At 42.7% G+C, this 27,168-nt stretch overlaps 1 protein-coding gene across 6 annotated transcripts in view; it reads left to right on the top strand.

The window, feature by feature from the left end:
• The window catches only part of cc2d2a (coiled-coil and C2 domain containing 2A), a 140,611-nt gene that overhangs the window by 89,947 nt on the left and 23,496 nt on the right, over positions 1 to 27,168 (top strand). For 4 of the 6 annotated variants that reach the window (XM_080189982.1, XM_080189965.1, XM_080189939.1 and 1 more), the window contains 8 exons: positions 4,577 to 4,715; positions 6,929 to 7,132; positions 12,794 to 12,886; positions 16,594 to 16,685; positions 19,036 to 19,050; positions 19,272 to 19,439; positions 19,920 to 20,025; positions 23,475 to 23,584. In XM_080189982.1, coding sequence (XP_080046108.1) covers positions 4,577 to 4,715; positions 6,929 to 7,132; positions 12,794 to 12,886; positions 16,594 to 16,685; positions 19,036 to 19,050; positions 19,272 to 19,439; positions 19,920 to 20,025; positions 23,475 to 23,584 — 927 coding nt within the window. The remainder of the gene's footprint in view (positions 1 to 4,576; positions 4,716 to 6,928; positions 7,133 to 12,793; positions 12,887 to 16,593; positions 16,686 to 19,035; positions 19,051 to 19,271; positions 19,440 to 19,919; positions 20,026 to 23,474; positions 23,585 to 27,168) is intronic. The other 2 variants (XM_080189975.1, XM_080189958.1) reach the window with 1 other exon arrangement.

Below are 27,168 nucleotides of genomic sequence, written 5' to 3'. Positions count from 1 at the left end.
CTCGACCCTGGATGGTCAGTCCATTGAACAAATTCTTCTGCATGACTTCCTGTGATTGACTAAGTCGCACTTCTTGGCTGCAACAACAATGTCCTTGTAGGCTATAGCTTTAAATCCATTTCTGACCATGGTCCAGAGGTGAACTTACAAAGAAGCACATTGTGCCAACACACAGGGCCCTGACCAATGGGGAGGGCCCATGCTGGCCAGTAACTTAGGGACACCAATCAGAGCCTAACGGCTCTGAATTTGCTAATAGGCTCAGCAACCAATGCAGAGCAACATCAGGCTCTGTTTGGTGGAGATCCCTTAGAGCGGCCAAACATTGTGCAAGATGATGACTTTGGAGGAGAGAGCAGGAACAGTAACAAGGTGAGTTTTGACCCCCATGTTGTCGAGCAGAGGTAATTTGCAAGGGCTGAGGAAGTGCTGGCAGTTGTCCAGTGAGCAGCAGTAAAACTTGACCAGGGCAGCAGGGCTTAGGAGGGCTGGGCAATGAGCTGAAGACAAGATGAGGAAGCCAGATACCCAGACAGGCAGTCAGTGAGCCAGCAGAACAGCAAGGTTATCGAGTCAGCAAGGGCAACTTGTGGCCTTGGTAAGAGGTTAACAAAAGCCTGCTCTTTCAGAAAACGAATTAGTTAAAAACCAGTCAATATAAAGCAACATTATCAGTCTGGCAGTCACAAGTGCAGAAAACTGAAGGTGAGACAAGACAATGAAGCTCAACAAAAAGACAGTTTGTCATTTTACTTTAGGATGTTTGAAGTGTTGAGCAGTGCACAAATCGCACATTCATCCTCCTCCGTCAAAAATATGGGTGAATTATCTGTCGACTTTGATTTGGCGATTTCCAGAGATATCACGTCACCTGAAAAAGTGGAACAAGAAGAAGTGGACTCTGGGAATGGAAATACAAGATACTGCTCAAGCTGGAGCTGAAGTGAAGGAAGAAATCTACCCTGAAGACATTGCCTTCTGGCCAAAATCTGTCCCACTGTATGATGGATGATTAAATGTTTCGTAATAAATAGACCAAGAGAACATATTTGATATGAAAAATTTGAGATAAAAGCTTGATGCTGGAGTCCAGAAGCAGTTTAGAAGTCTTCATGAGTTATATTTTCTGATGGTGAAAAGAAATATGATGATGGAAAGGAGAAATTGGTTGGTTATTTTCAGAAACCTCTAACACAGTTTATTGTTATATTTGCGAATGATTCTCTGACTCTAATAAAAGGAAACACTGTTATCGATGGGTACTCTAAAGAAATGTTGGAGGAGATCTTGCTGATTGTGACTCTTTGAAAAGTTATATTAAGGCTATGTGTGCATTTGTTCAAAGATGCAAATTATCTGGTAGCATTGATTCTACGTTATTAGCCCAGTTTGGAGAAAAGTGCTGGGATGTATTGTTGTCACAGTCAAACTGTTGTTTTCTTGGGACTTCCTTGGTGTCGAGCTGATGAGGTCATTCTTTAGCCTGCCCTGAATATCTCAGTGAGTTTGATGAGCTGCTCAAAGAGTGTTTGAAAGCTATCAATATTATGGCTAATAGAATCATGGAATCCCTACAGTACAGATGGAGGCCATTCAGTCCATCGAGTCTATACCAACCACAATCCCACCCAGGCCCTATTCCCATAACCCCGCACATTTATCTGCTAATCCCCCTGACACCAGGGTCAATTTAGCATGGCCAACCAACCAAACCAGCACATCTTTGGACTGTAGGAGGAAACCAGAGCACCCAGAGGAAACCCACACAGACATGGGGAGAAAGTGCAAGCTCCATACAGACAATGACTGAGGCCAGAATTGAACCTGAGCCCCTGGCGCTGTGAGGCAGCAGTGCTTGCCACCGTGTCAACCAGCTTGACAAATAAGTAATACCTTGAATTGGGTCTTCCAATTGGGTTTCTGCACCTTGTCAAGCCTATCAAGGCTATGCAAGATCACCACTACATGGTCATTTCTCTTCTCAGCAGGCAATGTCTCCAGGTGATGGATCTAATTAATATCTGCATCTTGATAAGGCAGGAAGTATACCATTCATACTTATCCAAGGAGGCCATTCTCAATGAGAGTGACTATAGATGAGGGCTGGGAATTTCTAGCCCCAACAACAGCCAGCACTCTCAGGTGGAATGGAAAAGCTCAGCAGTGATGTTTTTGATCAGACTTCTTTTCCTTTCATCCCAATGTCCACTGCGCTTCATGTTCCTACCAGCCAGTGTTGAGATCTGCACTCTGGCCCATACCAAAAGTGGTGACGTTTCACTCTCAAAAATAGGATACATAGCAAAAATGCCTTGCAGCATAACAGAAATACACAGAATATCAAAATGATGTACATTATTGTGTAAATAAGATTGTATCACATTTAAATGTTGCTTGTGGAACTGAGATATTGATACTCAATGTTCCCGTCTACTGAATTATTGGTTTACAAGATTCATTTGGATCTGCAGTAATTCTCCAGTTTTATTCATTTGAAACTAGACAAATTGAAAGGGACTTGATCTTTCTTTGATTTGGTAATATCAATATATTCCTAACACTGACTCAGATGGTATTGTGTGCTTTAAGCTTGCAATGTTCAGGTGCAGATTGAGTGACAATTGATTGTAGTGGGTGGATCGGGTGATTGGTAACCATACTGTTTGACACATGATCATTTTATTAGGAAGCTGGAGTAATCCTAGGATATGTCCATTTAAAGATAACACTCAAATATGATTTCCTTGGGCAGTTTTCATGTTTTCTTTGAATTCTTGGCATATTTACATGAACATCTCAATCCAAAGCAATACACACTGGTGGAATTTTACAAGATTTTTATTTGAGTGTCCAGCTAGTCTGAAAATGGGAGAACTCCAGATCTGTTTTTTGGGTGTGAAAACTCACCCAATCTTATTATGTCTCTGAAAAGATGGGCTAGTTATTTTCTAGCCAGAAAGGCTATGGACGAGGCTTAACTCACCGGACAGCACGTAGAGGAAGGCATTGCGCATGTGCAGACCTCTGATGCTGCACGTGTACATTAACAGTAGCAGGGATCTGACAGACAGAGAGAACATAAGAAATAGGAGCAGGAGCAGGCCATCTGGCCCTTTGAGCCTGCCCCGCCATTCAATAAGATCATGGCTGATCTGTCATGGCTCAGTTCCACATTCCCGCCCTCTCCCCATAACCCTTAATTCCCCTCTCTTATCAAAAACCCATCAACCCGCGTCTTAAAAATATTTAGCAAGGTAGCCTCCACCACTTCAACGGGCAGAGAATTCCAGAGATTCACCACCCTTTGAGTGAAGAAGTTCCTCCTCAACTCCGTTCTAAACCGCCCCCCCTTTATCTTGAGGCTGTGCCCCCTAGTCCTATTATCCTTTCTGAGTGGGAAGAGTCTCTCCACCTCTATCCTATCCATCCCATTCATCATCTTATACGTCTCAATGAGATCTCCCCTCATTCTTCTAAACTCTAACGAGTACAAGCCTAGTTTATTCAGCCTCTCCTCATAGCTCAACCCCCTCAACTCCGGCATCAGCCTAGTAAACCTCCTCTGCACTCCCTCCAAGGCCAAAATATCCTTGCGTAAGTACGGCGCCCAAAACTGCACACAGTACTCCAGCTGCGGCCTCACCAATGCCCTATGCAGCTGCAGCAAGACCTCCCTACTTTTATATTCAATCCCCCTCGCTATGAAGGCCAGCATCCCATTCGCCTTCCTGACCACCTGCTGCACCTGCAAGCTGGGTTTTTGCGACTCATGCGCAAGGACCCCAAGGTCCCTCTGCACCGTCGCCTGCTGCAGTTTTTCGCCACGTAAGTGATGATCCTTCCTACCATTATTCCTACCAAAGTGGGCCACCTCGCACTTGCCAACATTAAAGTCCATTTGCCATTTCCTGTCAGGCCTCTGGTACTTCAGGCAGCCTCAACTAGTTCCGCACTCCCCACGCCACTCCCCCCAGCAATCATAGGAGCCTGCTGCCCAAGATGCAGCCTCCTCTCTCCCTTCCCCAGCGATCACAGGGCTCTCCTCACCCCACAGGCGCCATTCCCTGGCACTGCCTGGTGGGCATTGCCCAGGTGCCAATCTGGCACTGCCCACGGAGCACCCCCATCTCTCATGCAGCGGCCTTGGGGGGAACTGGGGGGGACACAATAGCCTCCAGTTCCACCGACGAGACCAACATGACTGTTCCTTCTTCATAGGGAGCAGGTGTTTTCCTCACAGGAGAGAACCATAAAGACAAATGAGCCCAGATGATTGAGCGCCAGTCTTGCTAAATGCATTGAAATGAACATTAGAATAAATTTAAATAAATTATTCAGCCTCTAGCCCATTTCCAGCAACAGGCTGTCCACACCGCAAATCCAGGTGTCATAAAATTGCGTCAGGCACGCCATTTGCGCTTTACATCCAATTTTACTACGTTTTCCCTCTGCAAAAAGGGAATAAAGCGGCCATAAAATCCCACCCACTGTGTCCACATGGCTTTAGCTGACTAACTGCTGTTTGGAAGAACTGCTTTTTTAATCAGGGCTTAGCATTCCTTTTTTTTTATTTTAGCACTTTAAAACACATGGATGCCATTTCATCTATTGGAGCATCTGGATTAACTGACATGAAGAAACTGGCTAAGTGGGCAGCAGAATCCAGGCTCGATCCAAATGACCCCAGCAATGCAGATCTGATGCAATTAATAATGGTAAGTTATCTTGGGTAAATCAAAGAAAATATTACATCTCAATTGCTTTTATGAGCCTCGATTACTGATACAAATATTTACATCAGTCAAATCTCCAAATTGTAGCTGTTGCAACAGATAACATTTCTGTATATAAGTGGTAGGAAGTCATTATTTATTTAAAGGGTGTAATTTTTCAACAACTTATTGGTTAAAAGCAGCCTTCTATGTTATACCAAGAGAAACAGACCAAGAACACGAAAGAAAGGTAATTGAAGGCCTGAGCTCTTGGGGACCTACATTTTGGTATTGTTAATGCAGTGATTGGTGCCTCAGATGCTGGTGAAGATCAGATAGCACCTCTCTGTATTACTGGACACAGAGTTCTGAGGCTACTCCATGCCTGATGTGCTTGGTCCACCTCAATGCAGTACTTCAGTACAATAGAAAGCAGCATCTTAGAATGTGCACAGCACTCACTGAGGTCCCAGAAATAATTTTAAATGAGAGACCTTCCCTGTTTGTTATGTTAAGGAGCACTCCAGTGACTTGGCGCTCACTGTTTCAGCAGCCCTTTCATTGTGGCTGGTGCCTGATATTAAGAACACTGTGGTATTCCAAGGATATTATGTACTGGGAGCACCATTGAAATATTTAAATAACTGGCTTTACAACATGGTTCAAGTTCAGCTCAGGTGCAAGCCTGGCAGCAGTCCTGAATTATTCCCTGCCTGTGTGAAAGTAGTTGTATTTGATCCATTAGCAATCATTTTGGAGATTTGGTTTGAACTGTACTGTAAAACTCCTCTTCTATTTGAGCCTGTCAAATATGCTGTCGGTGTGCTTTATCTAGGCCTGACACATGCCGGGCCATGATTGTAGCAAATAGTTTTGATACCCCAGCGGCCATCCGTTCAATCTTCTGAGTCCTTGAAATAATGGTGGCATTAAGTATTGGCATAAGCTGAAGGAAGTGTGCCAGTTTAGTTGGCAGAAACCTATGATCAAGAGCTTGCTGTACACTAATGGAGTGCAATATCTTTCTGTCCATGATTATAGAATGCTAAAGTAGCAAAGTTATCTCTAACAGACCTTGATAAGACCTTATTATAAAAAAACTTAGAGGCAGTGGAGAGGGTGCAGAGAAGATTTACATGGATGTAGGAAAGGATTGACAGAGTGGTCTATTTTCTTTGAAAAATGAAATCTGAGTAGTGACCTAATAGAGGTCTTTAAAAATATGATAGGTTATGATGGAGAAAATTCAAAGATAATATTCCCTTTTGTGGGGAAGAGCATAATTGGAGGCAGTGTCAATATGATAGTAACTGAGACATCCATCAGATACCCTGTACCCCCCCCAACCGTCCCTAAACAACAAGGGTCACTCCCAGTGACAGATCTCACCTTGCCTTCACAATGGAACCCCTCTTCCTTTTCCTCACTGTTCAGATCTTCCCTGATGATCTCCTCATAGTGCTCTGAGACTGAAGAGTTGTTGGCCAGTTAATAAACCAGCAGCTTTAAAGGCACAAAGATCCCTATGGCATGGAGCTCACTATCTGATTGCTAAGCTGTAAGTCAAACATTCTATTGCCAAGACCACTTATCTCAAACATGTTGCATTGCCTGGTTTTGCTCCCAGCTCAACTCCAGTCTTAAAACATCTAAATATGCTTTTGTGTCCTCCAGCCCTGGCTGCTCTTTGGCAGTCTCCATACTTCACCCTCCATGACCTGTAGTAAATGCACACACCATAATCTCCATGATTGCCTTGATGATTTACATTGGCTTATCATGCTGCAATGCATTAAATTAAAAATCCTCTCCAATAAAACACTTCATGATTTTGCCAGCTCTGCAACTCTTCCAATCATTTCAAATGCTTTGTTTCTGTAAATCCAGCCTTCAATACAAAGCTCTTCCTCTTTGCACATCTGATTGTGGAGCTGTCAGCTGTATCAGTCCCACCCTCTGGAATTCCATCCTTAGATTTATAAACATTTCCACTTCTCTCTCTACCTACTTAAAAACTTCAAAATTCATTTCTTCATCCAATTTATAACAACTACTGGTCCAAGTTTCTCCAGTTCCTGTCTTTGATTGATTGTTTTCTTAGTTGGTGAAGTATTGTAGTGTATAACTGTATGCTAAGAAAGCTGTAAAATTATGTACAGAATATTCAGCCCATCAAGTCTCTGTGGGCTTATTCAGACAATTTTTTTGTTTTGCAGAGCACAACAGGTGGTGAGGCTCAGGACAAAGATTTCTTCCGGCTTGAACAGCTGCAAGAAGAATTTAACTTCGTTTCAGAAGAAGAGTTTAATAAGGCCAAACGATTCCGACTTCTGCAACTCCGAAATGAAGAGGTGGCAGAGTTTCGTAATTATAAACAAGTGCCGATTCTGGATCGAGAGATTTCTGAGAAAATTTTCCAGGTATTTGTGCTTGTTGGTGAAAAGCATTCTATATACAACATAGCATGGTTCCTAGTGGTGATGGCACTGGAGCAGTCACCCAAAGTTTATGGGGGATATTTTCTGAGACTCCTTAAGGCAGGTGTGGAGGTGGGGCAGTGGCTGCGAACACTGGGAAAATCGCAATTGGACATTTACCTCAACATGTCTCACTTCCTGCTGTATTTCCCAAGGCAGGTTAGGGAAATGTCAAGAATCCTCACAGCGGAGGAGGAGTGGTAATTGAAATTAATATCCATGTGCATTAAAGTGCATCCAGGTGAGAGAGATTTAAAGGAAGTCTCGATGACCTGATGGTTTGTCACCAGGAGACCACCTTCAACCACAGGAAGGGGACCCATGAACCTTTGGGAACATCTCCTGTCCATTAACTCCAACTACACTTCCTGCTGCCTTGGAAAAGCTGCCACCATAATCAAGGATCCCACGCACTCCGGACATATTCTTTTTCACCTCCTTCTATCGGGAAAAAGAAAAGTCTGAGGCCACGTACCAACTGACTCAAGAACAGCTTTTTCCCTGCTGCCATCAGACTTTTGAATGGACCTTCCATATATTAAACTGACCTTTCTCTACATCCTAGCTATGACTGTAACACTACATTCTGCACTCTCTCCTTCTCTATGTTCGGTATGCTTTGTATAATGCACAAGAAACAATACTTTTCACTGTCTCCCAATACATATGACAATAATAAATCAAATCAAATAATATGAAGCAAGAGTATTTGAGGAAAGCCGTTTCAAGCTATGTTTGCAACCCAATAGTGAGGAGAAGATCAGAGCATAACAGAAGGGACTGTCTCAGTGGAACTGACAGACTGTGAAGGCTTTGATCAGTTACACTGAATAGTTAATAATTTCTGTAACTATGCAGATTGTCAGAGAGTGCTACCACTGCGTGACAGGTAACTGTCAAATGTTTGGAAGGCACTTCACCCATCTTCAGCTGCACCTCCTCTGTCCCAGTGAACCAGATGGGCACACATTGCCAGTGCCCAACAAGGTGTCTGTCACCTAAGCTCTAGTCCACCTTCCTCCCCCCTAACTCTTGCCAAGTTGTGTGAATCCTTCTCTTGAAAGTGACAAAGCAATGAAGTGGGAATATTAGGAATGGCTTGCTTTCAGAGGAGTGAAGAAGTGTCTGTGGGACAAGCATGTGAAAGGGCAATAAGCTGTTAACGTAGACAGTTCAAATCAAGATGTGAGGTCCGTGCAGAGAGAGAGAGAGAGAGAAAGGACAAAATGCTTGGAGCTACAAGATGTGTTCTGAGACAAGCTGTGCTGGAGAATGCTATACAAGTCCGAGTGCGGAGCTTGGCACTCCGGTTGTTTTCCTGGTCACCTGTCATGCTCTCCTGAGCCCTTGGACCTTGGCTACTACCTCCATGCCTCTTTGGTTGAAAAAGCTGTCCTCATCTTGCTGCTCACATCAGCTCCACTTCCAGGTAAATGTCAGAGACCTGGAGGCCCTCCCCACTCCCCTTGATGCAGTCTGAAAAGTCCAAGTCCTGGTAAGCTTCTCAGAAGCATGTCATGGATCCTTTAATTAGAATACCTTTGTCTAATAAAATGGCTGCATCATCCAGCCCAACTGGTCAAGAAACCAGCTCTTAATTGTTTGCTATGGTAAAGAGTTGTTATATTGTTGACTCTTAGGACAAATTGCTTGTCAGCGGTCACTCGTGTTCAAGTTCAAATGTTAAAAAATGCCCTAGAAATAAGAACATAAGAACATAAGAAATAGGAGCAGGAGTAGGCCATCTAGCCCTTCGAGCCTGCCCCGCCATTCAATAAGATCATGGCTGATCTGTCGCTGCTCAGTTCCACTTTCCTGCCGTCTCCCCATAACCCTTAATCCCCTCTCTTATCAAAAACCCATCAACCCGCGTCTTAAAAATATTTAGCGAGGCAGCCTCCACCACTTCAATGGTTTTTTTTTTATTTTTTTATTTTTTATTTACTTTCCTTATTAAGAAACTCCAGAATACTATCTGCGTTAATAATTTAATAATCTCTCCAGCTGTCCTGCCATCTTCAATGACCTATACATGTTTATACCTAGCTCCCTCTGCTTCTGCATCCCTTTATTGTCTCTCATGTTCTTCCTACCAAAGTGAACTGCCTCATACTTAAGAACATAAGAACATAAGAAATAGGAGCAGGAGCAGGCCATCTAGCCCTTCGAGCCTGCCCCGCCATTCAATAAGATCATGGCTGATCTGTTGTGGCTCAGTTCCACTTTCCCGCCCTCTCCCCATAACCCTTAATCCCCTCTCTTATCAAGAACCCATCAACCCGCTTCTTAAAAATATTTAGCGAGGCAGCCTCCACCACTTCAACGGGCAGAGAATTCCAGAGATTCACCACCCTTTGAGTGAAGAAGTTCCTCCTCAACTCCGTTCTAAACCGCCTCCCCTTTATCTTGAGGCTGTGCCCCCTAGTCCTACTGTCTTTTTTGAGCGGGAAGAGTCTCTCCACCTCTATCCTATCCATCCCATTCATCATCTTATACGTCTCAATGAGATCTCCCCTCATTCTTCTAAACTCTAACGAGTACAAGCCTAGTTTATTCAGCCTCTCCTCATAGCTCAATCCCCTCAACTCCGGTATCAGCCTAGTAAACCTCCTCTGCACTCCCTCCAAAATCTCTTGCTGCCAGCTGCACCTTGGAAAGTGAGATGTAAGTTTTGCCCATCAGCCTGACTGAACATTAATCAAGCCCTGGGATAGAGTTATTAGTGTAAAACCACTGATGTGTGCCTTTGACAGCATTTCCTGGATGCTCACTCAGTGGAGGATGGGGAAGCAGTTAATGGTTGCAACTGGAGTCGCTTTTAATTTAAGCCTACTCAAAATGTCCACTTGTCACTTTCCTTCCTCCTTGGCTAGCAAACGGGTATGCTTTCTGCTGGGGTCAAAGGAGATAGAACTATTGAGATTTTTAGTAGGTGATGTTGATGGAGAGTTCAAGACACTCCCCTGTTCTGGAATTTTAGAAACTGCAAGGAAGAGATAGGGAGCTGGCAGAACTGGTCACAAATATTTTTACCACCTAGATCATAATAGTGGCTTTAAGGCGAGAGCTTCTGAATCCAATATTCTTACCAGGTAATCTGTCCATCTACCTTAGCTGAAAACCCCAAAAGCATTTTAGATAAATTATTGGAAGTAGAGGTTAAATTAGACTTGTAACTTGCACGGCTAGTAAACGTGAGTTTTGTCTGTCTCACATTACAATAACGTGGGAAGAATGTGGTGCAGTAGTTTCATCACTGAACTAAATAATCCAAAGAATCCGTCTAATGCCCTGGATACACGGGTTCATATCCCACTGTGGCAGCTGATGGAATTTAAATCCAATTATTACAATCTGGAATTGCACACTAGTCTCAGTAATAAGGACCATCAAACTATCATTGATTGTCATAAAAACCCACCAGGCTCACTAATGCCTTTTAGGGAAGGAAATCTACCGTCCTTACCCAGAAGGGCCTACATGTGACTGCATATACATAGTACTGTGGTTGACTCTTAACTGCCCCCAACGAGGCCTACTAAACTACGCAGTTAAAAGGCATGAGCAACAAAGGCTGGCCTCGCTAGTGATACTCATATCCCATGAACAAATAGAAAAAAAGTTAACCAAATGGAAATGAAATCCAATTTTGTAAGCAATTAATGGTACTGCACTGACATAGCATTAATCATTCAGGTAAAGGTTTAAAAAACCCTCCGGCCTCTGCCTTCAGTTTCAAAAAAATAAAGTAAATAGGCAATGGATTAAGGCTGTCAACCTTGGCATGTGTCTTCTGAAAATAACACAAAGCCCTCACCACCCATTTTATAATCTGAAAGAGACTCCTAAAACATTCATAATCAACTAGATGTCTCATACATTGAAAGTCTGCACCAACTTTTCTCTTAATACATCTCTTGTAAGAGATGTATTAAGCTTAGTTGTGGGGATGCACCACACTTCCTTAAGTTCAGCACATTTTATACAAATTGGCAGAGCAAAAGTTTGCAGGTCCGTATTGTGCTGGGGTTTAACCACAAAAGCACACACTTAACAGGGAACCATTAAGCTTCAAACCGCTTCTCCAGTTAGGCTTGCGACCTGCCTGGCTTTAGCATGGCTGGCATGGAGCTCTGAGAACCAAGTCAACCTTGCACGATAGACTTGCTAGACCTCAAATCTGCTAAGACCTAGTGTACTTTTATCTGTCCAATATGGAAGTAAGTATACAGAGACCCAGAGATTGAACAGCTTGCCCTTGTCACTGCACTACAGCTTACTAGAATACAACATGTGTTTCAACATAATCTCATCTTCAATAAGCATGTGAATTTACATTCTATGTGTATGGCTCAAGTTATGATCCAACAGATGAAATTATTTGACATTAAACCTGTGAATGAGCAGTATTCCAGACAAATGATCTGTTTATGATAACTACAAGCTTTGCTAAATTTGTCAGTCAAAGTATCAAAATTATCCTTGCCCTCAGTGTAAAAATGATCATGAAAATAGTTGCCCACTTGTGATGGAATGAAACATCATCATGAGCTCCCACAGTCCAAAGATGTGCGGGTTAGGTTGATTGGTAATGCTAAAATTGCCCTTAGTGTTCTAAGATGTGTAGGTTAGAGGGACTAGTGGGTAAATATGTAGGGATATGGGGTAGGGCCTGGGTGGGATTGTGGTCGGTGCGGGCTTGATGGGTCAAATGGCCTCTTTCTGTGCTGTAGGGATTCTATGATTCTGTGAACTCTCATTAACTCTTTACCCCGAGATGGACTGAGCACACATTCAAAAGATCCTGCTGCAGAGCTTTCTAAAAGCATATTCACCGTGCACATCTTTCAGATCTAACCCACCTGTACATGCCACTCACAAAGGATAATTATCCAAACACTTTGTGATCTGTGATTTTTTTTTTAGCTCAACAAAGCAGCAGTTTTCTATCAAATGCATTATACTTAAGATTGACACCAGTGTTTCAACAGCTATTAGCATGCTAAACCATAACTTCTTTTCAGAAGTAAAAAGCCATACCACAAAATGATGTCTTCAGCAGAGCAGCCAATGCTCTGTGTTCCAAGTAGCACAATGAATTTATAACTTTATCATAGTCAGCAAGGAAAGTCCCAAACTAAAGAAACTGGCACAAAGATCCCTAATTTGTTACAATAACTACAGGCTACATTTAAAGTTTAAAAGCTTCATATTTGTAATTGCCCGCAACTGGGAGATTTATGCAAACAGAGTACTGGACAGTCTGTGAAACTAGGTTGTGGTCTGTAAAATGAAAGCACAAACCATGATACCACGGTAATTTTCCAGTGCAACGTGTACGCTAACAAATCCTGTACATGTCCCAATGAATGAAGAATACTTCTCAGGTGAATTATTATTGTTGTGCTTTGGTGTATCAACATTCTATCACCGTTCTGCAAATGATGAGTTTATGAGCTCAGTTAGTGTAGCAGGGTCATACACAGGAGTGGAAACAATGGGTGAACTAAGTTGACTAAACGTTCAGGAACAAATTTGCTAATTTAGGAACCTGTTCCCAAATGAACCTAACTTTTTACATCATACTTTTATTCTATTTTTTAGGAATATGAGAAGAAACATCGTGAAAAAGATACAATTGATATGACAAGCCATATTGATCCCCACAGAGCACTGGCAGCTAGATTCCTGCAGAAGGTAATCTAATAACACTATCAGCCAATTCTGGATTTAGCATTACAATCAAACTTTTAAAGTTTCAGTGAAAAACATCATGCTGTTAAAACATTGCCGTTTCTGGCCGTCAAACCTATGTCTAAGTGATTTTTACCTGTTTTAATGTGACAGGTACATTTTACAAAAGGGTTTCCTTTTCAGTTTATTTTTCATTGCATGCATATTCTAGAAAAGAAATGCAACTGAGTTAAAGATAAAGAACATTCTTTCAGTTCCACTACAGTAAAAGAGCAGCTAAAGATGGCATGAGAGCCATCAAAGATGTGAATGGACTAATGTAATAAATATTCAGAATCAGTGGCTTTGATACAAATGAGTTGGAATATTTAATAAGAATCAAGTGACTCAATAATCAGTCTTCAGGAATAGATAATATTTGCTCCAGCATGTTGAGAAGGTTGGGAGGAGAGTGGTAAGGTTTTGACCATCCTTATGAAGCAATTTTTGGACACTGATGAGATACTGATGTAATTGAAAATAGGCCAGGCCAATGTGGTGCCCACAGTGAATAAGGATAACAAAGCAAACAAAAGCAATTACAGACACTTCAGTTTTCTCTCCCAAGCAAATTAATTGATTCTTCATATATGAAAGTACATCTTCAAAAACAACATATTTTGCTTGGTTGAAGACAACAAAAGTAAGTATGGAGTCAACTCGCAGTGGTTGTAAATAATAAAAAAAAGTGAAGTCAAAGATGAAGATAGTGAACTGCATATTAGCTCATGGGGGAAAGAAATTGTCATTGACTTGGAAGAAGTATTAGATCAAACAGTGAAATATATTTAACAATATTATTTATTTAACAAATGCATGAATAAGATAGATGTAATTTATGTTTGAAGCAGTGTTATTATCCCAGCTGATAATACAAGTCAGATCCCAAACTGAGACGTGGCTAGCTGGATCCTAACTTTTGTTTTAGACACCTTTGGAGGTCAGTTACTAAACACATGCACAAGAATCTGTCAATATACCGTTAACACAAAGCAGGAAAATATTTATTAAGGAAAAAATGAACTCTGTTATACAGACAAAAAGGTTGGAAATATTTCAATACAGATACCAGAAAATGATTCAAACTCTCTATTGCTTTTACCCCAGCAACCCTTAGACACACTAAGCCCTGGAGCAGATTTACAACTGCTTCAATATCAACGCTCCTTGATTGGATTAGCTCATTTTCAATCTTTTTTTCCTGTAGCTGACTGCTGAGCATTCACTATATGCTATTCTTCAGCTGGTGTTTCTCCCCGAGACACTCAAAAAAAAACACAATGTAAACTCGTTGTTATTTCGACTTCAGAGCAAACACATGAGTTTCTTAAACTCAGTGCCCCTGCAGGCTTGTAGGATTTCTTATTAGAAAGATTAGAACTTCTGCCTGCACTCACTAGTATGCACTGACAAACTGCCCTTCTGTGTTGCTGTGTCTCTCCGTGCGTCTCTGGAGCTCTGTCGCTAGGCAACTACACAGCTATCTGTACTTCATGTTTTTTTTTAGCTACACTGAAAAGACTAATCCCTTGGTAACCCAACTCTTCATTTCAAGATCTATACAACTTTATTAAATCTTCATATGTACAAACAGGGCCCCAGAGTTTCTGGAACCCAGCTCACAAAAGCCTCCAAATGAAACTAAAACCAAGTTTCATCTTGACATCCAAATGCAAAATATTAAATTAAACACTAAATTAAGCATAAAACTATACATTGACCAAGATGGTTGTCAATGCGTCAGCCTTATTTTTGCACTGATGTACAGGGCTTTGCTAACATTGAGGATGGGAGTATTTGTGGAGCCTCTTCCTCCAGTGAGTTGTTTAATTGTCTACCAAATTTCATGACTGTATGTGGCAAGACTTCAGAGCTTAGATCTGCTTTGATGGCTGTGGAATTGCTTAGCCCTGTCTATTACTTCTTAATATGTTCAGCATACAAGTAGTCCTACATGTGGCTTCACCAGTCATGGTGAAGGTTAACACTTAAGTTCTAGGCATGTCTGGTGCAGCCCCTGGCGTGCTTTCTGCACTCTTCATTAACCATGGTTGATTTCCTGGCTTGGTGATAATGGTAGAGTTGGGGACATGCCAGGTCATGAGGTTACAAATTGTAGTTGAGTATAATTCTGCTGCTGCAATGGCCCACAGCACCTCATGGATGCCCAGTCTTGAGTTGCTGGATCTGTTCAAAGCCTATCCCATTTAGCACAGTAGTAGTGTCATACAACACGATGGATATTTTCAATGTGAAGATGGGACTTTGTCTCCACAAGGATTGTGCAGTGGTCACTGCTACTGATGTCATCAACAGATACATCTGCAGCAGGCAGGTTGATGAGAATGAGGTCAAGTATATTTTTCCCTCTTGTTGGTTCCCTCACCACCTGCCACAATCCCAGTCCAGCAGTTATGACAAAGAACAAAGAAAATTACAGCACAGGAACAGGCCCTTCAGCCCTCCAAGCCTGCACCAACCATGCTGCCCGACTGAACTAAAACCCCCTACTCTTCCGGGGACCATATCCCTCTATTCCCATCCTATTCATGTACTTGTTAAGACACCCCTTAAAAATCATTGCTGTATCCACTTCCACTACCTCCCCGACAATGAGTTCCAGGCACCCACTACTACAATCCACTAAAAAATCTGTCCGTACATCTGTTTTAAACCTTGCCCCTTGCACCCTAAACCTATGCCCCCTAGTAAATGTCCTTTAGGACTTGGTCTGTGGTGGTACTACTGAGCCATTGTTGAGTGATGGACATTGAAGTCCCCCATCCAAAGAGAAATTCTGCACCTTCCCACCCTCAGTGCTTCTTCCAAGTGATGCTCAACACAGAGGAGTACTTGTCCATCAGCGGAGAGGGATGGTACATGATAATCAGCAGGAGGTTTTCTCGCCCATGTTTGATCTGGAAACATGAGACTTCACGGAGTCCAGAGTTAATGTTGAAGATTTCCCAAGGCAACTTTCTCCTGACTGTATACCACTGTGCTGCCACCTCTGCTGGGTCTGTCCTGCTGGTCTGTCCTGGCAGAAGTTGGAAGAATTTTTTGGTAGACAGTGGTTGGGATTTTCCTCACCCTCCATAGCATGTTCTACAGCGGCGGAGGACAGCTCACCAGTGGCAGGTTCTTCTGGTTCTGCTGTTGTTAAGGGGGTTTCCCATTGATTGCACCTCTGATTGCCGCAAAACCCACAGCTGGGGTGCGCCGTGGGCAGCGCCATAAGATCTTGCCAACATGAGTGGCCAGAAAATCCCATCAGTAGGGTGAATGGAACATGGAATGCTTCACCATCATGGATGTTGAGGAAGAAACTTTGGCCAAATATTTGTGAGACCATAATGCCATCAATGGCTAAAAACACCATGGGGGATAAAATGGAGTTTGTAGAAAAAACCAAATTGGTGTCATTTTTGGTCAAAATGCCATTCCTGTGGAGGACCTTGTGACATTTTACTACATTAAAGGTGCTAATTTAATGTTAAGCTTTTATTTATTTATTTATGGATTTTATAAGATTTTGCATTTTAAATTTTGAAACATTGCATTGTGAAAGCAGACTTGTGTTTAGGATTTGCATAAGGAGTAAACACACAACTGAAATTCCGTGAAATACCCAAGCAGGAGACAATAATGGACATTTTGTTTCATCTCCTTAGGTTCGAGATTCTGTAGTAAGTAGGTTCTTGCTATCAAAGCATCATCACGTCTTGTCAGATTTGGTTGTTGAGGAAGCAGTTCCCAGCATAAGGTTAGTATTGTGTGATGTATTGTTCTGAACATGTTTTATTCTTGGAACTGAGAATTCAAAGGCCAGTATTTCTCTTTCATTTACCCTAAGTTGCCAATCATTGTGCATTCAAGAACAGGGAAGGTAACTCGAACAATTGTTTGCTGGGAGTTTAATCTTGCCAACAATTAGCAGTCCTTATGAATAATTTTCTGTTCTTTTATGATCTTTAGCAACCTCGTAGACAAGCCTTTCATTTTCTTTGGCAGTATTTTGCCGTCACACTTCCGGAAGGAATTTTCCTGTAACCAGCAATTTTGTTTTGGCCTCAGGACAATGATGATGATGTTGAGAAATGTTACAATTGAGAAAGCATTTTAGAATTTTCTTTGAAGTTGAACATGCTTCAGCAAGCATATGTACCCTCAACCCTGGATTCTGCTCTTCCTATCTTCTAGATAGTGGTATTAAGGATTTCTTTTAAACTATTTGAGCCACTACATTGCCAGATGCTGTACATTTCCAGTAGCCAGTGATCCATGTTTGCTCATTATTCCATTCAAGTCAGTACATGATGATTCTGACTCTCATCATAAATGTACAATCACAATTCGTGTGGCAATCCCTCCACGAATTGAACATGCAAACTTTCAAAATTCACTTCTTGGATAAACTGCCCTTTCTCATTCTAACATGCAAAGGCTGACCAGTCTTACATTTACAGCAAAGATGAAGTGGCAATCTGGCAGACATTTGATTTGTTCTTTTCTGTTTTGCTTTTACTTTTTCTTTCATGGGATGTGGATGCCGCTGACTAGGCCAGTATTTATTGTCCAACCCTAATTGGTCCTTGAACTGAATGGCTTGCTAACCCATTTCGAGGCCAGTTAAGAGTAAACCACATTGCTGTGGACATGAATTCACATGTAGGCCAGAGTGAGTAAGGATGGCAGAGTTCCTCCTCTGAAGAATAGTAGTGAACCTGATGGGTTTTTACAAAAATTGATAGTTTCATGGTCACCATTTCTGAGACTAGTTTTAGATTCCAGATTTATGAATTGAATTTGAATGCCACCAGTTGCCATTTTGGGAATTTGATTTTTTTGAATAGTTCCTTTTGAAATCATTCCTGGTAGTTGCGTACAAAATTATCAAGCTGTTGAATTGAGTGTTCCTGTGGTGATGATGCAAATATCAATCAGGAAACACAGCCTTATTGCTTTTAAATCTCCAGTGAGTCACGTAGCTACAAACATTGGCCCATAACCACCTGGTTCCCCAGCATTGGACTTTGGGGAATACCCCAAAAATATTCTGGGGAATTCCTCTGAGAACTTCTTAGTTAAGCATTTGAACAGCAATTGTCCAGAAGCACTGACTTCCTCTGAACCATTGCTCTGCACTGAGAACCATGTGACAAAGCAATTTAAATCATTAGTTTAGGATGGTTCTGCCATGGTTGTGCTAACAGTTACTACCCTGTCCACCCCACCTCCCCCGCCCAGAAGATTACTCCAACTGCAGACTAACCACCATATTCCAACCACATGATCCTGATTCCTACACCCATGCGATCTCCCCGTACCTGCACAGGACTCTCCGTACACACCACTCACAGACTCAGTTCTCAAGTGAACCCCCCCCCCGACAACTACTGACCCATCCCTCCAATGTCTGACCAGTCCCTGACCTCTGAACTCCTGACACCTCCGACCTTACCCTGACTCCTCCCAATCCCACCACCTAGTGAAACCCCCTCCCCAGTTTGGTAGCTCCTCCGAAGGATACTGAAATAGGAGGAGTCTAATGAAATCCCACATGCAAGATATGCAACAAGCAGTAATCCATAGTCTAGTATTAGTGATGGATATCACTTATCTTTGCACTAAGGAAGCTAAAACTCTGTGAACTATTGGAATCTTTGGAATCATCTATTGTTACTGCTTGCCTATTATTTTTCATAAACATTTACCAATGTTTATAGCCTAAACTATGGGCCTAACCTCTGACAAAGGGTTATTATGTTTCTAGATAGTGGCATTAAGGATTTCTTTTAAACTATTTGAGCCATTACATTGCCAGATGCTGGATGCTTAGCATATGATTCTGAGACATAGACATTAAGGAAATGCATACGGGAGTTGTCTTGCAGCTTAATACTTTATTGAGAAAAATGTCAGAGTAAAATCTAAAATGTAGCTCAGGAGCACTTTTCCTTTTCCATTTTCTTTCTAATATTTCTCTCTTAAAACCAATTTAAACGTCTTACGTTTCATTATCAATTATTATTTTGAAATATTGTATTTGTTGCTTTATTGTTGACTTCTTTCATATATCTTGGTGTCTCTTTATTTTTCCATCTTCTGTGCAGTTCTGGTGATTCATGGTATGTTGCATTATTCTCTTCATTTCCTTTCCAAGTTTAGCATTAAGATGATTTATGTTTGGTCTTTGCCATTTTAACATTAGAAGTTTGTAATGTCATGAATTTTACAGTTCTAATTTACCATTTCACAATTGTCAAAATTAATTCCAATCAGACTTTTTTTTAAGTGTTGATTAATAGAGAACACTTGCTAAATGGAATTAATATTTTCTGCCCAATAGCATGCTAGGCATCAGCCTGTTCAAACTGGCTGAACCAAGGAGACCACTTAGACCACGAAGAAAAGAACGAAAAAAAGTGACTAGCCAGAATCTTTCTGATGGAGACATTAACCTTTTGGTCAACATTATCCGAGCCTATGACATTCCAATTCGGAAATCCATTGGAAGGTAGGAGAAACCAGGGTCACTGTGAGATCTTCTGTATATCTATGAGATTATAAATTTTGCTTTGTAACTGTTGGTGGGAATAGTTAGCAGGTGTGATCTCACTGCCCACTCGCGCCACGCTCCCGCTGCAGTGAAAATGGAGAATTTGGTGATAATCCAAATCTCCGTTCATTGCAGCGGGATGGGAAAATCCACTGGCATGAACGGTCAGAAAAATCTAGTCAACTTCGATGAAATGATTCCTAGAAAATTTGAACTTTAAAAGTAAGCTTTTTGTGTTTTTTTTCCCCTTTACTTTGAAATTATTAATATCCTGCTGTTCTATTCGTGCTTGTAAATTTTCTCATGGTAAAAAGGCTTATTTAGTAAGATGTACTAACCTTTGATCAATTTGACATTGAATCTAGACTTTTTTCAGGTTGACTTAATAGAAACAAATCGCAGAAATGCTTGTTTTTTTTTGTTGTTCTTTCTCTCCAGCAAACAGCCACTGACTTCCAGATCTGCTAGATCCATTAATGAAACGTTTTCAACCTCACAGATACCTCAGAGCCCAACTCAAAGCCACGAGTGGTTTACGAACCAGGTATGGAACAATTTGGAAGCTCAAAGGAAAATGAAGGGGGAATGGAGAGTTGTGTTTAGTTTATTGTTGTGGTAGCGCTGCAGGGAGACATGAAAGAAATTAGGCACATGGAATAAGTGAGGGATGCAGAGAAAAAGATATAGGACCACAGGACTAGGCAAACACCAAAAGCAGATTAGCCAAAGAAAAGCTCAATAGCCTTACTGCATCTAATTGAAAATGGTGCTGCGTAACCAAGCATCAGTGATTTATGAGTGGTATGGTGACACAATGGTTAGCACTGCTGCCTCACAACTTCTGGGATCTGGGTTCAATTCCAGCTTTGGATGACTGTCTGAGTGGAGTTCTCACACTGTCCCCATGTCCTTGGGGTTTCCTCTGGGAGCTCCTCCCACAGTCCAAAGATGTGCAAGTTGGGTGGATTAGCCATGTTAAATTGCCTCTCCATGTCCTAAGATGTGTAGGTTAGGGGGATTAGCTATGGGAAATGGGTGGGGGAAAGGCCCTGGGTAAGTTACTCTGCCAGAGAGATGGTGCATACTTGATGGGCTGAATGACCTCTTCTGCACTGTAGGGATTATATGATATAATTTGCTTTCATTTGAAGTAGTAAAATGTGCCAAGATGATGGCTGGAATTCTCCAGCTGTTCATGCCAGCGGGATTCTCTGGTCCTGCCGGCAGTGCATCCCCACCCATGGGTTTCCTGCCGGACTGGAGTGAGATCAATGGGAATTCCCATCAACAGTGGCAGGACCAGTGAATCCTGCCCCTGGCAAACACACCACCTCCCGCTGGTGGAAAATGCAGCTGGGAGGCTAGAGAGTCTCGCCCCATATCAGACAAAATTTGATATTGCATCAAGTAACCAAAAGCTTTGTTAAAATTTTTTTCTTTCACTGGTGTAGTACTCCCAGGCAGGTGAGCATTTATTTCCCTTGAGAGGGCAGTTGATGAGCTGCCACCTTGAACCACTGCAGTCCATGTCATGTACGTACACCCAAAGTGCTATTAGGAAGAGAGTTCCAGGATTTTGACCCAGCATCAGTGACGTAATTTCAAGTTGAGATGGTTTGTGACTTGGATAGAAATGTGCAAATCGTGATGGTGTTCCCATCTACTGTCCTTGTCCTTCTATGTGGTAAAGATCATAGGGTTTGAAGGGTGCTGCCTAAGGACCTTTGGTGAATTGCTGTTGTGCATCTTGTAGATGGTACACACTGCTGCCACTATGCATCAGTGGTAGAAGGAATGAATGTTAAAAGCATTAAACATTAACATTATAAAGATATGAGCTGGAATTTTTTCAAAAAAATCTATTTTCTGGCCAGTTTTGTTTTTCAGCAACATATGTGAATTTATAGTACTCTGTGCATAACAGGAGCTGCCATGTGATTCTTGCCAGTAGGGGATGTGGAGCTTCAGCTCACCAGTGAAGTGCAGTGAATGGGTCTGTGATCCAGCATATGAATGGCAGAACTTGAGGTGCAAGCTAATGTACAAGCATCAGAGATTTGGGTGAGCTGATGTTTACAGAGGGTGATCAGTAGGAGTACAGCCAAGAGAGCATTGGAATAGTCTGAACTGGAGGCAGAAAAGCATGAAGAGGATTTGGCTATAGATGGTCTGATGCAAGGGCCAAGATGGGCAATATTATTGAGATGGAAGGTGGGGGTCTTGATGATAGAGAGGATTTTGGGTTGGTCATTTAGCTCAAGATCAGCCAGAATGCCAAGTTTGTAAACAGTCTGTTTCAGCCTCAGCCTCAGACATTGATCTGGGTACAGAGTTTGTAGTGAGGACCAATGGCTTTGGTCTTTACAATATTTAATTTGAAGAGGTTTCTACCATTTATAGATCAATATCTTGGAACTTCCTCCTTAACAGCACTTTGAATCTACCTAATCCTCCGCAGCAGCAGCTTAAGAAGGTAATTACTACCACCTTGCCAAGGGCAATTAGGGATGGGCAGCTAATGTTAACCTTTCCAGCAACACCCACATATCAAGAAAGAATCAAAATAAGTGCAGTATCCATCCAATTTAATTCATTATGACACGGCCTTAAGAGTACACTGGACATAGTGAAATTTGTGCAATAATTAATTGTCCTAACCAAACTGTTTCAATGCAGGGGGAGACCTGCAGCTACCTGACAACACAGAAGATTTTGCAGATACCCTGTATATCCAATCCACAAAAAAAAGATAAAGTTAACTAGGCCATTGACTGTCTCACTAGCTTCCATCAGCAAAGTGCCATCGAATGACACCTGCTTACCACTGCCTAGTTCAGACACTATCAGAGACAACCAGAGGGTAACCATTGACCAAAAACTGAACTGGAGTAGCCATATAAATAATGTGGTTACACAAGCAGGTCCAAGGCTGAGAATTCTATGGCAAATAACACATTTCCTGACTCCTCAAAGCCTGTCCACCAGCCACAAGGCACAAGTCAGCAGGGTGATGGAATACCCTCCACTTACCTGGATAAGTGCATCTCCAACAACAAATACCATCTTGAGCAATGCAGCCACTTGATTGGCATCTCTGCCACCACCTTAAACATTCACTCCCTCCATCAGAGATGCACTGTGGCAGCAGTGTGTACCATCTACACGATGCACTACCAAGACGCATTCAACAGCAGTATCCAAATTCCTGACCATTGCTCCCCCAGGATGAGGGCAGCAGGTGCATGGGAACCCCACCCAGGTAAGGGTTAACCAATTTCACTGGGCGGGAACAATCCAACGTAAGTGATTTAAATCACTAACTTTGGATGGTTCTGACAGTTTGACCCTGATAGTTAATATGAAAGAGTTAGAAGGAAAAGTCATTTGGAACTCCAGAGAAACTGCTCAGAGTCCAGACTGAGTATCTCACGGGAAATCTCACATAGACACAACCCCCAGCAGATCCCATATACCCACTCTGAGCTGACCAACCTGACTCCCCCTCCCAGTCTGGTCCGGCCCAACCAATCCCTCCTCTCAATTTGACCCAACTTCACCCCCCACCACCCTATCCCCCTGGTTTGACACCCCTACCCTCCTGGGCCAACTTGATCCAACCCCCATTCCAGACAACACCCCCCACTGCCCACTTTCTCCTTTTCAGTCCCCACCAATTGTCTGAGTCACTTACCTTCGAAACTTAGAATCTTTCTTTAAGTTGTCCCTTTAAATATTTTGTTTACGGCAGCTAGTGTTGTAAAAAGAGGGCGTTCCTTTCTTTCTTGTCTCACCCAGCCTGAGTGAGGAACAGTTGCTGAGCCCACACTTTATCCAGTGAGTGAGGAATGTTGGGTGAGACAAGGACTCTGCAATTCCAACAGAGGTGAATCCATCCAGAGTGACAATCTGCTGCAAGTTGCCATTCTGAGGAAGTTATAGGCCTGTGTCAAGGATAAATGATCTAACATTGGGAAATTCTTTTTTCCATCAAAGACCTTGGTGCGTCCTTTTGTGGAGGTTTCATTCCAACGTACAATCCGTCATACCGCTACTGCAGAAGGTACAAATCCTAACTGGAATGAAGAACTGGAACTTCCATTCAGGTAATTTATAAAAAATGATTGATGTAGATGAAGGAGATCTTTTAAACCCTTGGATCTCATCCTTGCAGGCTACCAAAATTCGCAACTTTTAGGTCAGTATTTTCCTCCCACGCTTCGGAACCTCAACATTAGGACCAAGTGTGTTGTCCTGAACCCAAGCCTGCTACAGTGTCTGGCACATGGCTTCTTAAATGGCCGGTTCCTCTTTCACCATTTTATGAAGAGTGGCAGATGTGTTCCGATGCTGCTATTGCAACCAGATGGTCATGACTCTTGGCAGCCACGCTAGGAGAGGTATAGGCACTGCTAAGGCTAATCGGGGATCAAGAGGGCATCTCAATAAGGAGGTGAATTTGGAAGCATAGCTCCAAATCAAGAATTATGAAGGACAAAGTGGAAGTAGGGTGGAGGGCACCTATGATAGAAAGGGAACCTCTCTGGAGGAATTGTTTGGGCTGTGCTTGTGACCTTTCTGCTTGCAACTCCAACAATGTGACATGAAGCCTCCGACCAGGAAAATTCAGACTGAAAGGTGGGGAGAAGTATGCAGGTAAATTTGGAAAGAAATTCATCACGTTCGCTGCATGTTCTTGCATCCTCACATTGTTTCCAGGTGTAGGCTAGGTGCAATGCCCACAGCCTATGCATCAATGGAGGGAAGGCAGTTAAGATATATATAAGGGATTAATCGAGGGGCATTTTCACAGCATAAGGCAATTTTTTCATGTTGCTCAAGTTTCCGCTATGTCTGCAACCCAGCAACATGAAAGAGGCAGCTGCATCATGAAAGGTCGAAGCTGCAAACACTTTGAACGATCTTAACTGTGGGCCTGCAAAAGAAGGAAAGATTGATACATTACTGAGGCACAGACTGACCATGCTGTCCTGGAAAGTGGAGTCACTGAGAGTCAGGACAGATGCAATGTCATTGTCCATTTGTTGAAGATGGAAGCCACACTGGGTTCCTGTAACCCCTGCTGGCCTGGGCCTCAGCAACTTTCTCACTGTGAGACAATGAAGGCTGCTGGTCACTCCTGCAGTGGGCGGCACTGTGGAACCAGCCTGCTGTCTCTAATTGGACAACAGATGCAGAAGCATTCTAACTATCTCCCATGCGACTTTGTTGAAGGGGTATGGCTAAAATGAGCAGGGTTGCAAAATGATCCCATCTTCCCAATATTTTCAATGTTGGGAAGGTTCAAACCAAAGGACTTTCTTTTTTTAATCAGATTGTCTTTAGTTCTGTGCATAATTCTACATTTTAAGCTTTGGACTACCAATAGCTTCAAAAAGATTCTTGACTCCCTGAGCTGACTTTTCATGAAGATCTGGAGCTGTAATTGTCAACAGTCTATCAATATCAACTGGACTGCTCATCTACTTGCAGCTGGACTATTTTGAGCTAGGTTGAATTGGGAGGAGGTGGGAAATGGCAACAAGGGATACTCATAGAGGCTTACAGCACAGAAACATTGCCTCGAGGAGTCTGCGGACCATGTCTATGTTTTGTGTTATAGATTGCACACCCTTTTTGGTTTTCTCAAACACCTTTTACTGATGTTTTGTTTGCACTTCAGCCCCATGCTCCTAATCTACGGGCATCTGGTGTGGAGAGGGGTGCATCAGGACACCAACCTCCTCGTGAATCTGCTCCTGGGCCTGGCGAGACGCACCATCAATAGGTCCAGGCAGCGGGCGATCGACGGGGCCATCCATCCTGACTGTCTGCCCCTCTACTGCGGCTATGTTCGCAGCCAGGTGTCCCTGGAGAGGGAGCATGCGGTGTCCACAGGCGCAGTCGACGCCTTCCATGCCCGCTGGGCACTGCAGGAGCTGGTGTGTGTTATAGACCCTTACAATCACATTTTGATTTAATGTTTTAAGTTTCCTTTGAACTTTGGTTTCTGTTTGGGCCATCCCCCCTTCCTTTTTGGGGGGCTGCCCCTCTTAATTTGTCCCTAAGTTAATTTGAGTTTGTTTTACTTGTTGGGTACATGAAAAGAACTATAGTATAGAAACAAGCCCTTTGGCCCAACTTGTTCATGCTGCCCTTTTTTTAAACCCCTAAGCTAATGCCAATTGCCCTCATTTGGCCCATACCCCTCGATACCCATTGTACCCATGTAACTATCTAAATGCTTTTTAAAAGATAAAATTGTACCCGCCTCTACTACTACCTCTGCCAGCTTGTTCCAGACACTCGCCACCCTCTGTGTGAAAAAATTGTCTCTCTGGACCCTTTTGTATCTCTCCCCTCTCACTATAAACCTATGCCCTCTAGTTTTTGACTCCCCTACCTTTGGGAAAAGATATTGACTGTCTACCTTGCCTATGCCCCTCATTATTTTATAGACCTCTATAAGGTCACTCCTCAGCCTCCTATGCTCCAGTGAAAGAAGTGCCAGTCTATCCAGCCACTCCTTATAACTCAAACCATCAAATTCCAGTAGCGTCCTAGTAAATATTTTCTACACTCTTTCTAGTTTAATAATATCCTTTCTATAATAGGGTGACCAGAATTGTCACGAAGTATATCACAAGTATGAAATGTTTTACAACATATCACACTAAATCAGTGTTTTATGACATGGATTTTTTTTTGCATTTTAGAGCTGTGAACAATGGGCAGGATCGTAAAATCCTGCCCGAGGCCAACGGGCATTTCCATTCTACGAACCTCGTCCATGGCGGGCAAGGTGTTAAGAGAGTCCTGGCCAATATATCCGGTGAAGCTGGTCATCAAATGGTTACCATGGCCTGAGTTTTCAACACTTGCCATCCTGAGAGTTGGTGCCTAACCTGTCCCTGCCAACTTCGCCATTTGAGAGTTGATTGACAGGGGGGAAGATTTCCATCCGCCTTTGGAAGGAAATCCCGCTTTGGAGAGCTCACAGTCAAGCTGAATGGCTGACAGCTCTCCAGCCCATCAATGCTCAGTGCTGCAGGGGCAGAACAGGTGCTGCAGTGCTCTGCTTCAGCCTAAGCTCTGATACCGCACTTAAGATAGGTCCCAGGGCGGGAAATAAGGGCCGTCAAATTCCAGAGGGAATCCTGTCTGCAATTTTATGCTTCTCTCATACTCTGCCTCAGAACCTGCCTAGTGGGAGTGTAAAATTCTGACCCATGTTTCAGGTTAGATATGTTTTAGTTTCCCTTGTTGTTATTTTCCCTGTATCACATATGAACCATTTTAACATTCTGTGAAGGCCTCGTTTCAGGAGTTAACTAAAGAGTGTTTGCTTGGTTCAGTGGATATATGTGGTCTCAGTGGTTAGTATTGCTGCCTCACAGCCAGAGACCTGGGTTGATTCCCAGCTTGAGTCACTGTCTGTGCAGAATCTGCACATTTTCCCCGTATCTGCATGGGTTCCCTCCGGGTGCTCCGATTTCCTCCACAGTCCGAAAGCCACACTGGTTAGGTGCATCGGCCATGCTAAATGCTCCCTCAGTGTACCTGAACAGGCACTGGGGTGTGGTGATGAGGGGATTTTCACTGTAACTTCACTGCAGTGTTAATGGAAAGCCACTTATGATACCAATAAATAAGAATTAAAAATATGCTTCAAAAGGCAAAATTTGCAATG

This window comes from Carcharhinus amblyrhynchos, chromosome 1, assembly GCF_965287045.1.
Source record: "Carcharhinus amblyrhynchos chromosome 1, sCarAmb.v2.hapA, whole genome shotgun sequence".
In the NCBI taxonomy this organism is placed as follows: Eukaryota; Metazoa; Chordata; class Chondrichthyes; order Carcharhiniformes; family Carcharhinidae; genus Carcharhinus; species Carcharhinus amblyrhynchos.
The sequence above is the reverse complement of the archived record's forward strand: the minus strand, read 5'-3'. Positions and strand labels throughout refer to the sequence as shown.